General features: G+C 37.5%; 1 protein-coding gene across 1 annotated transcript in view; it reads right to left on the bottom strand.

Annotated features, from left to right (window-relative positions):
* The window catches only part of LOC127585186 (fibrillin-1-like), a 302894-nt gene that overhangs the window by 94569 nt on the left and 193592 nt on the right, over positions 1-14733 (bottom strand). Inside the window, exons 30-31 of the mRNA XM_052042412.1 lie at positions 13946-14071; positions 13616-13741 (exon numbers count right to left, since the gene is read on the bottom strand). Of these exons, the coding sequence (XP_051898372.1) occupies positions 13616-13741; positions 13946-14071 (252 nt within the window). The remainder of the gene's footprint in view (positions 1-13615; positions 13742-13945; positions 14072-14733) is intronic.

Here is a 14733-nt window from a genome sequence, read left to right as displayed (position 1 = left end):
GACATAAGGCTAACTGGTCTACTTTCTAGTGTTCTTTGCTTCTTTTTTTAAGAAGTGTTTTTACATTTGCCACCTTCCAATCTGTGGGAATCATACTAGAATGCAAGGAATGTTGGAAAATGACAGGGAGTTCATCCACCATCTCCCTCACCAGCCCTTTCCAAATGTTTGCATTTATCACCTTTCAGAGTCATTAATTTCTAATACTAATTTTTAATTTCTTTGAACTCTAATCACTTCAGGCTTGCAGTTCTCCACTATTCCAAGATTTCCAGCCCTGGCTTCACATCCTCCTTAGCCTTGGCCACACTTCTAGCAGCTCCATTACACAGATGCTGGCTGCTAGCCCTAGTTCCCATACTGCTTCTATTCACAGGCCTTGGCAAAGTAAGATAACAAAAAGAAAGCATGGTGGGGATGACAGCAAAGACATGGAAAATAAACTAAGAGAACAGTAACAGACAGAGGGAGAAATTTTCAGTAGGTTGGAAGCTGAGGGGGAATCAGTATGCAGAAGAAAAGTAATGATGGGAATAGCCTGGAAAGTAAAGTATTTAATGGTAAATGATGAGGATATAAGACTGTATGAGTAGAACAGCAGAATAGTAATAATATTAACACAGCAGAGCAAGAAATATGAAGAGGTAAGGGTACAAGTCAAAGAAATGAATGCACAACAAGAAAAAGACTGACCACAGTGGCGAAAGCAGAGCTGGGGAACAATGAGAGTCAGTAGTAAACATAAAGAAATGTTGTCAGAGGATAATCTCCACAGGGATAATGGGAGGCCAGATGAAGGATAGAATGGCTGTAAAGGGTTGTTTTAAGATTAAACAATTAAAGATGGTGGCATTTCCTGGGAGTCGGTATTGGACCACTATGTTTTAGAAGTATATATTAAAAGCTTAGACATTAGTGTGCAGAGTAACATTTCTAAATTTGTAAATGACACAAACCTTGGAGTTGTGGTAAACAGTGAGGACAACTGTAATAGACAGAGACAACCTGGCAGAATGGGTAAACAAGTGGTAGATGAAATTTAATACAGAGAAGTGTGAAGTAATGCATTTTGGCAAAAAGAATAAAGAGAAAGAATATCAACTAAACGGCACAATCCTAAGGGATGTGCAGAACACAGGGGTCTGCATTATATGTGCGTAAATCTTTGAAAATGGTGGAGGATGTTGAGAATGGCTGACAAAGTATGTGGGACTCTGGAATTCATAAATAGACACAAGCAGGGAAGTTACATTGAACTTGTATAAAACTCTGGTTAGGCCACAAATGGAGTATTGCATCCAATTCTGGTCACCCTACTCCAGAAAAGATGTGAAGATCCATGAGGGGATGCAAAAAAAAGGGTACCAGGGATGAAGGATTTCAGCTATAAGATTAGAGTGGAAAAGCTGGGGTTATCTCCTTGGAGCAAAGAAGGTTGAGAGAAAATTTGATAAAGCTGTACAAAATAAGAAATAAACTTAAATACTATAAATAGGGACAAGCTGTTCCCGTTAGTAAATTCAAGGATCTGGGAGTACAGATTTAATATTTCAGGCAAAAGATACAGGGGGATGTGAGAAAAGATTTTTTTAATGTGAACAGATATGATCTGGCATCTGCCACCTCAAGGAGTGGTGAAAACAGGAATCGGATAAGCTCTTAAGAGAGAATAATTTGCAGGACTATGGGGAAACAGTGAGTGAATATACTAATGGCATTGCTCTACTTGGAGCCAACATAGGCTTGGTGGGCCAAACGATCTCTTTCTATGCCATAACAATTCTTGGATTATATTCTGGTACAGTAACTTAAACACTGTACTACCATTCGTGTCATATCCACAGCATTGTGATATGTTATTAGATTAGTAGCCAAATATCTGGATTACTGCTTCAGCGATACATGTTTGAATCTCACTGTGACAGCTGGTGAATTTAAATTCAAATAAACAAATAAATCTGGAGTTTATAAAAAAAGGCAAGAATGAAACTACTGCAACACATAAAATCCCACCTAGTTCAGTAATCTGCTTGAAATCTACTGATTCCTAACTTCTTCTTCATTTCAGAGGCAATTAGGAATAGGCAATAAATGTCATTGTTGCCAAGTATGTTTCACATCATATGAATGGTTAAAAAATACTACTTTCTATTGCCTCGAACAAAGCAAAAGCAAGTCCAAGGTTCTTAACAGGAGCACTATCCAACAAAAACTGAGGCTGAACCACAGGAGATATGAAGGCTGATGACCAAAAGCTTGTTTAAAGAGAGCCTTTAAGAGGCATCTCAAAGGTGGAAAGAGAAGTAAAGGGGCAAAGAAGAGAGGAAATTCCAGAGCTTTGGGCCCTTAGCTGAATGCATGACCACCAGTAGTGCAGCAGTTAAATTTAAGAATGAGCAAGCGATCTGAATTACAGCGACCAGGAGAGTTAGATGGCTGCAGCAGATTTGAGAAACAGGTTTGACAAACAAGGCTAAAAATATAAAAAATGTACATCCCTTAACTGGGAACTAATGTGGATCAGCAAGCATGTAGAAAGCACATATACAGAACTATTTACCATATATGTCTTTTAAATTTATGACAACAAAAAAACATAATTAATTCCATTAGCAAAATTAAAATAACACATGGAACTGAGGATTGCAGTAAAATCTACCAGGTTGTATTTTTTTGCTAAAGGTAGGCAATTATCTCTATTTGACAATCTATTACTGCCATTGCCCTTGAATAACTCTCTGAAGTCTACTATACAGAAATCAGCTAGTATTATACATAACCATTTTTATGATGAATATCTAACGACTGATTGCTTCCAGAAGTGCAGGTTTAGAGAGACATGAACAAAGTCTATCTAAGCAAATGATATGGTTTGGCCATTTTTTATTTTTTTGACCTGTTTTCCAAGAAAATGAAAACAAATGACAACTGTTTATGAGTTTTAGGTTCTATACACAAATACCCAAAACCCATTATAAAGGTGCGATTAAAGAAAAATGGGTGTCAATAAGGTTTATCATAAAGATCCCAATCTGTATATTGCTACACATTCCTTGGACCGCTTACTCTTTTTGCAAACTAATATGGAGTTATTATAAGTGTTAAGTGTGCAGACAGGTTGTGGTTGTTTTAGCATGTTGACCATTTTTCTACATATAAAAATTGTAAAGTTATTTTTGTATTGGATTTTTAATGTGCTATTTGCTCACCTGGGTTTAGAGCTAAAAACACAACCTGTAATGGCGTTGTTTTCAAATACTTGGAAAATAAAAGCTTCCAAGTCTGCAGGGTCTCCCAAGTCAATATAAGTCTCCAGAAGAGTGAACTTGTCTCTATGTTCTGGCCATAATCTGTCTCTTAAACAGCCTAGATAGTAATATACTTAATATCTGGTTATGCAATTTGACTCTCATGTTTGCCTGCATTAACAATAACTGCACATTAGTTAGTGAAATGCTTTGGTAGATACTGGGGATTTGATAATTGCCATCTAATTAATTCATAAACTGTCTCATTAGTCAATAAATATATTACACCGACTGTGTGGGGAAGTCCGCAATCTCTCTGGTGAAGAGAGGGTGATTTAAACATGTCAGAATCAGTCAAGTCACTAAAGTTCACAAATGCCAGGATACTTGCATTTGCTGCCATTATATCAAGAAACTGATAACAGATTCTGAAATACAGAGACGTACAGCTAAAAATAGAAATCCATGAATTGTTGTCAGTGATTTCCTGCTCCACCACAAGGTAGACTATTCGGCAACTTTCTTCAGTATAATCTTCAGAAATTGGGGAATTGGCAAAAAAAGGCTATGGCAAGCATTCACCTTGTAAAGTGCCCTAAAAATGTTACCCACTGTTGCAAAAGTGAATTTTCAGAGGCATTATTAAGCCATTATTATTGCTTAGCAAGCTTTCCTGTCCTAAAAAAAATTTTAATGTAAATTCCATTAAATATTCCAAAATATAATGGAATGGTAATTCATTATTTTTAAAGTTTATTACATTGCAGCTTAAAATGTAGCTGAATATGTACATTCTAATCTATATCATCATACTCCAAAACTTTAGTTCAAGATTGTGCTTCAGTTTTTTTTTATCTTCAGAAGAGGTTCTACAGAACTGACGTCTGGAATAACTGAGGTTAGAAGTGGGAAGGCCATACCACAGAAATCACTATATTTTTCTGGGCAGACATCCTCAAGGTCAGCTGTTAGTGTTATTGCTTCACTGCTAACTGGAAAATTGCAATTTCTCAATTCATCTAATTGAGAACCAACCATTACCTTCTTACTGGAGATGTAGTTGAAATACAGAGTGCTCTCTTAAGACTCTAATGGCTAGTCCTTCTAAAATAAACATAGTTCAGTCCCTGGCTCTATGCTCTGTGTTTCTACCATATGAAAGAACCATTGTTTCAGATTCCAAGGCACACCATGCATAAACACAATGACCCATTTTTCTTCAGTCTCAAGATCATGACTTCATTTGCTAATGTTCCTCTGCTTGTTTGATAATGTTTTCAACATGAAATTGAAGTTGATCCACATTACAAGTAACTGCTACAACTTCAACAATGCATAAATGGTGACATTAAGTCCTAGCCAACAAGTCATAAGAACTTAAGAAATAGGAGCAGGAGGAGGCCATCTGGCCTGTCAAACCTGCACTGCCATTCAATAAGATCATGGCTGATCTGGCTGTGGACTCAGCTGCACCCATTTGCTTTATCCCCATAACCCCAAATTCCCTAAAATCTATCGAACTGTGTCTTAAGTATATTTAATGAGATAGCCTCTACTGCTTCTGTGGGCAGAGAATTCCACAGATTCACTACTCTCTGGGAAAAGCAGATTCTCCTCGTCTCCATCCTAAATCTACTCCCCCAAATCTTGAGGCTATGTGTCCTATTTTTAGTCTCACTTACCAGTGGAAACAACTTTCCTGCCTCTATCTTATCAATCCCTATCATAATTTTCTATGTTTCTATAAGATCCCCTCTCATTCTTCTTAATTCCAACGAGCATAGTCCCAGTTGATTCAATCTCTCCTCATAGGCTAACCCCTCATCTCGGGAATTAACCTGGTGATCCTCCTCTGCACCACCTCCAAAGCCAGTATATCTTTCCTTAAGTAAAGAGACCAGAACTGTATGCAGTACTCCAGGTGCGGCCTCACCAGTACCTTGTACAGTTGAAGCATAACCTCTCTGCTCTTAAATTCAATCCCTCTAGCAATGAAGACCAGCATTCCATTTGCCTCCTTGACAACCTGTTGCACCTGCAAACCAATCTTTTGTGATTTATGCACAAGCACTCCCAAGTCCCTCTGCACAACAACATGCTGCAATCTTTCACTATTTAAATAAATCTATTTTTCCTTCCAAAGTGGATGACCTCGCATTTACTAACATTATATTCCATCTGCCAGGTGCTTGCCCACTCACTTAACCTATCTATATCTCTCTGCTGACTCTCTGCATCCTCTGCACAATTTGCTTTTCCACTTAATTTAGTGTCATTAGCAAATTTAGATATGCTACACTCTGTCCCCTCTTCCAAATTGTTAATGTATATTGTGAACAGTTGTGGGCTCAGCACTGACCCCTGTGGCACTTTGCTCACCATTGATATCCAACCAGAAAAACATCCATTTATCCCAACTCTCTGCCTTCTATTGGTTAACCAATCCTCTATCCATGCTAATACATTACTCCCAACTCCAGGCATCCTTATCTTATGGATAAGCCTTTTATGTGACACCTTATCAAATGCCTTCTGGAAATCCAAGTACACAACATCCACCTGTTCCCCTCTAGCAACTGCACTTGTTATATCCTCAAAGAACTCTAGTAAGTTTGTCAAACAGGACCTGTGCTTCCTGAATCCATGCTGTGTCTGCCTGATGGAACCACTTCTTATCCAAATGCCTTGCTATTTCTTCCTTAATAATAGCTTCAAGCATTTTCCTGACAACAGACATTAAGCTAACTGGCCTATAGTTACCTGCTTTTTGCCTACATCCTTTTTTTTCATTCTCATAGAGTCATACAGCAGGGAAACAGGCCCTTTGGCCCAACTGATCCATGGTGACCAAATGCCCATCCAAACTAGTCCCATTTGTCTGCATTTGGCCCATATCCCTCTAAATCTTTCCTATCCATGTACCTGTCCTTTAAAAGTTGTTAATGTACCTGCCTCAACCACTTCCTCTAGCAGCTCATTCCACATACATACCATCCTCTTTGTAAAAAAAAGTTGCCCCTCAAGTTGCTATTAAATCTTTCCCCTCTTACCATCTTGATTCCCCAACCCTGGGAAAAAGACATTATGAAACTCTAAGAGATTGCCCAAGTGACAAGGATCTGGTTCAAATGAAGGGCCAAGATAAGATTACTTTTTTAAACAGTGGCGTGACATTTTCTGTCTTCCAATCCGCTGGGACCTGCCCAGAGTTCAGAGAATGATTCTAGATCCATCATTAAAAGATATTGGTAAGGATTATATTGTTTATTATAAATGTGTGTTTGAACAATCAATGTAAAGTATTGATGATCCCACTGATAACAGAAGGTGTCAGGATATGAAGATCTCCTTCACAACCCTGATTGATTTTGAAAAAGAAAAATTCTAGGGTACCACATCTATGTTGCTAGTTCACATTGTATTCCAAATGTAAAACTGTCAATATAAACAAAAACATTCCTTATCATAATTTCAACCAGTTGTTACTGGAGCTCTCAAATACTTCAGTTCAAATGACCTCATTTCAAACAACAAAAATATCTTTCCTCAAGATTTGCTCACCTGTTCATCATAGCTTTCAGCAGTACAAAAAAAATCTACAATTCCACAGCTTTACAGTGTAACTAAAAATGTTACTACAAACTTCACAACTTTAATATATATGTCAATACACAGAGTAAGGAGGGTGAAACTAACTCAGGTAGAAATTAAAATGGGGCAATATTGCATCCATCAAATGCTACACCTCTCTTCTGATATTAGGATACATTGAACTTCATTAGGTAGATGCAAAATCGGCAACACTGTTCACTTGAGTTGAACTTAATGGCCAGTCTTCTCAATGCAAATGGAATGACACACTCTTGTATTTCAGGCATGTGGAATGCATTGCCGTAAAACGTGGTTGAATTATCAACAATATGAAGGGGTTTGCTCATGCCAGTTACTCTTTTTTTCACTTTGCTTCCTTAGTGCATGACATTTTTCTTTTGTTTCTTCATTAGTTTGGAAGTAGGCAGAGTAATTGCCCATTCTAATTGCGCTGAACAAAGATTCAGGGAAAATCCAGTAGTTTCAGGGTCATCATTAAGATCAGCTGTTCTTTTTAAAAATTCTGAATGATTAATTGTATTTAAATTCTATAGCTATCTCTTTGGGATTTGAACCGAAGACATTGGATTGCAAGTCCAAACCTCTGGGTTACTAGTCCAGTAATTTCACCATTGCCATGCCCTTATAATTGATACAATGTGAGAAACCTACTGCTGAACCTTTTGATTGCTGTTGTAAACCAGTTAATGAAATACATTATTATTCCTCAGGGATTATCTCGTCTTCGGTTATGAAACAATTTTGCCTGTGTTGTCTAAACATGATACCAATAGTAATCCATGTTCTTCAGTGGTAATCCTGTGTTGTCTGAACACAATGCCAATAGTAATCCATGGAGCTGAATGTGTTGATAAGAAAACCTAACCTCTAAGCTCCTTTCAATAGTTCTGCATATTGATCCAGCTGTGACTGGAAGCTCAAGCATCACTCCTCATGCATATCAGGAGTTCAATGCACATTCCCACTCTATTACCTGGTAAATTACATTTTTAAATTTTACAGTATATCCTGAAAAAAAAACTGAGGTAATAGTTGGTCAATATTTTGATAAAAAGCCTTGCTTGATACTATGGAATTTTAGTTTTCATTTTGCAAGAAAGATTGAAAATCAAAACAAAAACTGCGGATGCTCTAAGTCTGAAATAAAACCTTAAATGCTGGCACACCTGCCATTTTTATTGCAAGAAAAGTTGTTCATCCAGATGTTATCAATATATATCAAAGTACTAGAAGTGGTTAGGTTGCCCATGCAGTGCAAATTAGAGTGTGGAGGTTTGCTTATTCAGGCAATCCCCACATTCAGATTGCAGAAATTTGCCCTTACAGAATTCATAAATTGCTCCCCAAAAATCTTGAGATACGGAATAAAATTTACTCTTACAAAATTTATGTGGAAAAAACATTAAATAAATAAACACAAGATGTGAAAGAAACAACACATTTTGTCTGTTTTTGTTTTCAAAGTGCATTTCTTGATGCTTGCACAAATAATGCATTTTTAGGTTCATTTTGCTCACTAGCAAGTTTTTTTTTCAAGTTTTCCATGTTAATTACCCTTAATATGTCTGAAACAGGGTCAGCAAGTTTGAGAACAAGTTGTAAACCTAAATGATCACTGTTATTTGTTATGAGTTATATCATTAACTATCTTACCTATATTTGATATGCAAAGTGTATGTAAAAATGTATGTCTCCATTCGAACTGAAGGCTGGAAGTGATGAGCATTTGCAGTCGCTTATGTCTCCAAATGCTGCTGCTGGCCACTTAAGGCATTGCCTTGTCAGTTTCCAAAGCAAATAATTGGCCCCTGGCCGTGAACCAGCAGCTGCAGTACTCATACAGAGTAATACAGCATGGGAACAGGACCTTCAGCCCAACTTGTCCATGCTGACCAAGATGCCCATCTAATCTAGTCCCATATGCCCTTGTTTTCCCTATATCCCTCCAAACATGTCCTATCTATGTATCTGTCTTTTAAGTGTTGTTACTGTACCTGCCATTTCCTCTAGCAGCCTGTTCCATATAAGTACCACATTCTGCATGAAGAAGTTGCCCCTTATACATCTCTCCTCTCCCACTTTAAACCCATGCCCTCTAGGTTTTGATCCTAGGAAAAAAGACTGTGTGCATTCACCCTATCTATGCTCCTCATGATTTTATAGGTCACAGCTCAGTCTCCTACACTCCAAACAATAAAGTCCTAGTCTGCCCAACCTCTCCTTATAACTCAGGCCTTCGAGTCCTGGGAACATTCTCATAAATCTTCTTGGCAGTCTTTCCAGTTTAACGATGTTTTTCCTACAACAGGGTGACCAAAACTGTACACAATACTCCAGGTGTGGCCCCACCCATGTCTTGTACAACTGCAACATAATGTCCCAACTCCTGTACTCAGTGCCCTGACTGAAGACTGCCAGCGTGCCATATGGCTTCTTCACCACCCTGTCTACCTGTGACACCACTTTCAGGCAACTATGTATTTGTACTCTTCTGTTCTACAACACTCCCCAGGGCTCTACATTCACTGTGGAAATCCTACCCTGGTTTGACTTCTCAAAATGCAACATCTCTGAATTGAATGCCATTTGCCATTCCTTGGCCCACTTATCTAGCTGATCAAGATCCCCCAGTAATTTTTGATAACCTTCTTCACTGTCTAAGATATCACCTATTTTAGTGTCATCAGCAAACTGACTAACCATGCCTTGTACTCATCATTACTGTTGATAGAAAACTATCCTGTAGAAATGCATCTCCACATAACATGGGATTCAATTGGAGATGGTGTTTCACATCAAGATAAGTTATGATATGGATGGTTTTCTAGGAATGCAACCCTTCCACAACATGGGGGTCACCTGTACGTGCTTTATTATTAAATGTTTTGTATTTCTGTGATTAAATTTTGCACAGCACTTAATAGTTAGATGTCATTTACATGGTCTGTTGCTTCTTATCCATATCTAACAGAAATATCTGTTGTTATAATGCATGCTTACATAACTTAAAGGCTGTTAACTCAATTCATTTATATTTTATGCAAAGAATTAAAAATAATGAACATTAAAGAGAATGGTGCAGTCATGATACCATCATTTCACAGGAAACCAATGTCTGGCTTAGCTATGCTCCAAATTCAAGAAAGCCAACCTTGGACTAAAGCTCAGACAGAGATTAACAGAAATTGAATGAAGTAATTTTAACTTAATTTAGGATGAAAAATTAAGTAAATACAAATGGGAATTTTTTATATCATGTAAAATTTTAATTCTTTCTTTAGGATACTAGGAATATAATTTGTGTTTAAACAAATAATGTACAGGACATACATCTATTCATATTGCTCTTTTATTGTTTTTATAAAAATAAAACAACAAAAAGGCTTGACGTGAATAACTGAATGCCAAAGACTTCCTTAACCAGAAATGATGTGCAGGCATGAAATCTTGACATGCAATGCTTATTTAGGGTCCATCAAGTTTACTACCGTGGCATGCATACAGCTAAATAAACACAGCATGCAACTAAAATGTAGCACAATTAAGACTTTTTGAAAGAAAGCAACCCAGAAATTTATCGGTGCCAGTAGAGGCAGGTTAGATCACTGCTGTGTGGCCTGCCCATGACCAATTTGGTCTTGGTGCTGCTGCTTAAAAATTTAGTAGTGCCCAATGCATCAGGTGCTACTGAATCAGCTCTATATTAGGGCAAGGCTTTCCATTTGTGCACTGTGCATTATGGAAAATAGATATTTGGAGCTGGGTTAGAAAATTTGTTTTTGAATGGCAATCACTGAGTTGGGCAATTGCAGTTTTGGGGTCTTTGATAACTTGGAGGAGGAGGAGGCAGCCATTGTGAGGGTTAGTGGTAATGGCAACACTGCACTGGAGGCTCAACAAACAACCTGCTGGAGAAATTCAGTGGGTCAAGGAGCATCTGTGGGAGGAAAGGAATTGTTGGATGCTGAATGGCAAGTGAGAAGGAGTTGGTCATTATGTTAGATGGACAACTGGTGAGTGAAGTGGTCACTAAATTGAGATCAGTAATCTGAGATGGGTCTGGAGATCTGATTCTGGGAGTCAAAAGATTGGGGCCTGGGGGATGGTGGTTGAGTATGGGTTAATAGCTTGGGTGGTGGGGGCTGGGGAAGAGGTTTGTGTTGGTACAAATGTGGATAAAGGACAACAATATTATGAGGTCCAAAAGAGATGAGAGTGCGTTCCCAGCTCCAGCCGGGACCTGCTCAAAAAGATTTCCTTTAAAATACACTGCTGAAGAGATGGCAGTGCTATTAAAACCTACCTGAGAATGGCCAACAACAGGCCATACTTTGGAATCATATGGACTAATTTCTCTTGACAACATTCTAAACAAGTGTTGCAGGGGGAATGATTTCTTTAACATGGTTATCTGCTACAAAAAATTAATCAACAGCACAGACATATTTTGCCACTGGAAGTGCCTGGTTGCATTTCCAGAATGGCATTCTCTGAGCTGAAGACCATTGCAAATACATTCTAGTCCAGATAAATAAAAAGGACTATTTTCATACGCACAGCACTGAAAAAAAAACTGTCAACAATTCTAATGCCCTGGCAAGCATGTCTACATTTCTTTTTATATGAGAAACCAGAACCAAGCAACCATATTTAATACTTTGCCTATTGCTTAAATGAAAATATATTCAAATTTATATAAATTACAAATATCATTCTGTGATATTAATTTGTGTGCATAAGTTGGTTAAGTTCAAGCTATTCCTTCTGCTGCATTGTGTTCAGTGAATGTGAATCAGAAAATGTCTACTATTGTAGCCTTATCTTTTACTAGCATTCCCTTTGACAGGAGCTTCCCAATTGGAATGCAGGATAGTTGGAATTATTCTATAAAGTTTAGTATGATTTAGCAGCAAACCCTATTTTATAGCAGTTGTCAAAGGTTCAATAATAAATAAAGGCATAGCAAAATCAGATGATTACATTCCTGATTCTCCAGATGACTGTTAGCTGGTCTAAAACCTGTTTGCCTTACTTGAGTTTTGTTAGTTAAAATGTGGTTTGAAGTTGCAACTGTAAATTCAGAATAAAAGCAGAAATTGCTGGAGATGCCACAGTTCAATCAAACTGGTGGCAACAACCATTGACAAGAGGTATGGATGGAGAGAATGAGAGAAAATGCAGCAGAAAATAAGCTTAGAAATTCATTTTCACCCATTTGTGGCATCAAAATCAGGTATCACCAACAAAAATCACTAATTTGGGACTCCCTTTAAAAGCATGGGCAGTTGGTATGCATGTTCATAGATAGCAGATGAAAGCAAGATGCTGAAAATCTAAAATAAAAACAGAAAATACTGTAAGTACTTGACACACGAGATAACACTTGTGGAAGGAAAAACAGTTAATACTTCAGGTTGAAGATCATGTCAGAACTGAGAAAGAGAGAAAAGATAGTTTTAAATCTGCAAATAAGGCAAGAGACGGATGGATGGAATTAAGGGGAGATCTGTGATAGGATGAGGCCAGGGTTGCTGGGGTGGAGGTTATCTGGACAATGGTTCAATGGGGTCAGTTAGAGAGTGAGAAAAAGAGACATGAAAAGTTGCCAAATGCAGGGTGGGAAGACATGCCTAGCAGGTCAGGCTGTGCTAATGGAAAAAAACATCAGAATTGGGCACAATACTCCAGTTGAAGCCAGACCAGTATTTTATAAAGGGGTTGGTAGTCACCCATACAAACAATTGTATAATGATTTAAAATATGAAACAGTACCCACTGCATTATATTTCAAGCATTCTCCTTGCCAACATGGGTGATGTCTCCCAGGATACCAACTGTATTACGTTCAAAAGATGTGAAGCCTGGTCTTGTACAACAAAGGGTCCTGCCTGAGCAAGCCTCAGCCTAAGGGGTTCGGGCTAGTAATTGTTTACATGTAGGTACCCTTAAAGTTTAAAATATTACCGATTTTCAGGCAAGTCAAACTTCCATTTGGCCCAAACAAAATTCAATTATGCATTCAGATCATGGGTGAATAAACAGAAAGCAATTTGATGGCTTCTGAGAACAGTGAAACTTAATACATGTCCCAGTTGTATCATGAATGTCCATATCTGAAATCACTTGTTATTTAAAAACCTATGCAGTTATGAATAACAATTTTATGTAAGCTAGTTTACCTCCACTGTAAATTAATAATTCCACAATCAAAGTCAAAACAGATTATTTTCTTGTGAATTATTATCTAATTCATCTGGAAAGAATTTTAGAGAGAGACCAGGCATAAAGTGCACAGGATTCTGATGTTCTGATGTTTATTAAATTGAGAGGAGACTCTGATGGATTTTGTAGAACAATAGGCAGTAACATAACCTGAAAGATTCTGAGTATTTTTGCTGCATCATGAAATACATTACAAAGCTCAGATTTAATTTTACAATACATAGCAAACAGCAGCAAAATATATATATTATTCACTTGTTTTATTAAAACTTTTTTTTGATTACAAAACAATATACATTGTACAAAATAGAATATACATGAAACATTATGTGGTATGGGAGTTTTGCTAAAATGGGTTGTAGATGATTTGTGACATACCAGGAAATGGAGATTTTTTTTAGATGTTTAAAATAAACTATTCCTGGATTTGTTAGAACCTTAATGGACTATACATTGGGATAATATTTTCAACTATAATAAATTTAAATGCCAAATTTGAATCAAACAAGAAAAAGAGTGGAAGATTTATTTACCTGTGCAACCAGTTGTCCCTTTCTTCACAGAGTACCCCAGTTCACAGTGACAAATGAATGAGCCTCTAGTGTTCTCACAGGTGCCACTAAGACATATGTTCGGATTAAGTTCACATTCATTAACATCTGCAGGTCAGAATTTAAAAGATTACAGTATTGATAGAGTTTCAGCACATCACACACATATTAATGTTTTAGAGATGTTCTATTCTTGACTGATGCTCTTCTGAACATTAGTAAATTCAGTTTTATTTTCACTGCAGACTCATGTTGCCTGCCTAAAAATTTAAGCAGTAACTACTGAAATATGAGCAAAGAATTCAGTCTAACCTAGACAGGTCTTCATATCCTCAGATGCCATAAATCCATCATAGCATAGACACTGATATTCTCCAGGTACATTGACACATTGCCCTCCATCACAAATGTCAGGATTGTCCTCACACTCGTCAATATCTGAATGAAAAAAAAAGTTTACACAATTGTCAGGTTTCAATCTGAATTTCAACATACACAAAGTATAATGTAATGTAAAACAAGGTAGAATCAAATATTAATACAAACCAGCAACAAAGATGCCATACTTCTGATGAAATATTAATTAAGGTTCCTTTATCTGCTTAGTAAGAACGAAGACCCTGTGATACAAGTCATGAGAACTTTTTTCCATGTTCATTCATGGTATGTGGCTATCACTGGTAATGCTGGCATTTATTGATTGGCTAAATGTTCCCCCACCATGAGGTTAGGTAGGATTTTGACCCTGTGCACCCATTGTCCTCCTCCTTCTAAGTGGTGGACGTCACACATTCAAGAGATGCTGTTGAAGGAGGTTTGGAGAGATGCTACAATGCATCTTGTAAGTGATACACTGAGATGAGTAGTCAATCTGGTGTTTTCTTTATACTGGGGGTGCAGACATGATCCCAGAATGGTATATTGCCCTCCTTGGGACCAAAGTTCACCCTTAGAGAGGATATTATTGGGGGATTGTCCAGTGAGGCTATATGGATAGAAACAAGAAGGGGATATCACTTTGATGGGACTGTATTGTAGGCCTCTCAAAAGTCGGCAGGAATTAGAGGAGCAGATGCATAGGGAGATCACAGATAGTTGTA

This window comes from Pristis pectinata, chromosome 32 (genome assembly GCF_009764475.1).
Source record: "Pristis pectinata isolate sPriPec2 chromosome 32, sPriPec2.1.pri, whole genome shotgun sequence".
Classification (NCBI taxonomy): Eukaryota; Metazoa; Chordata; class Chondrichthyes; order Rhinopristiformes; family Pristidae; genus Pristis; species Pristis pectinata.
This window is presented reverse-complemented; position numbering and strand designations above follow the sequence as displayed.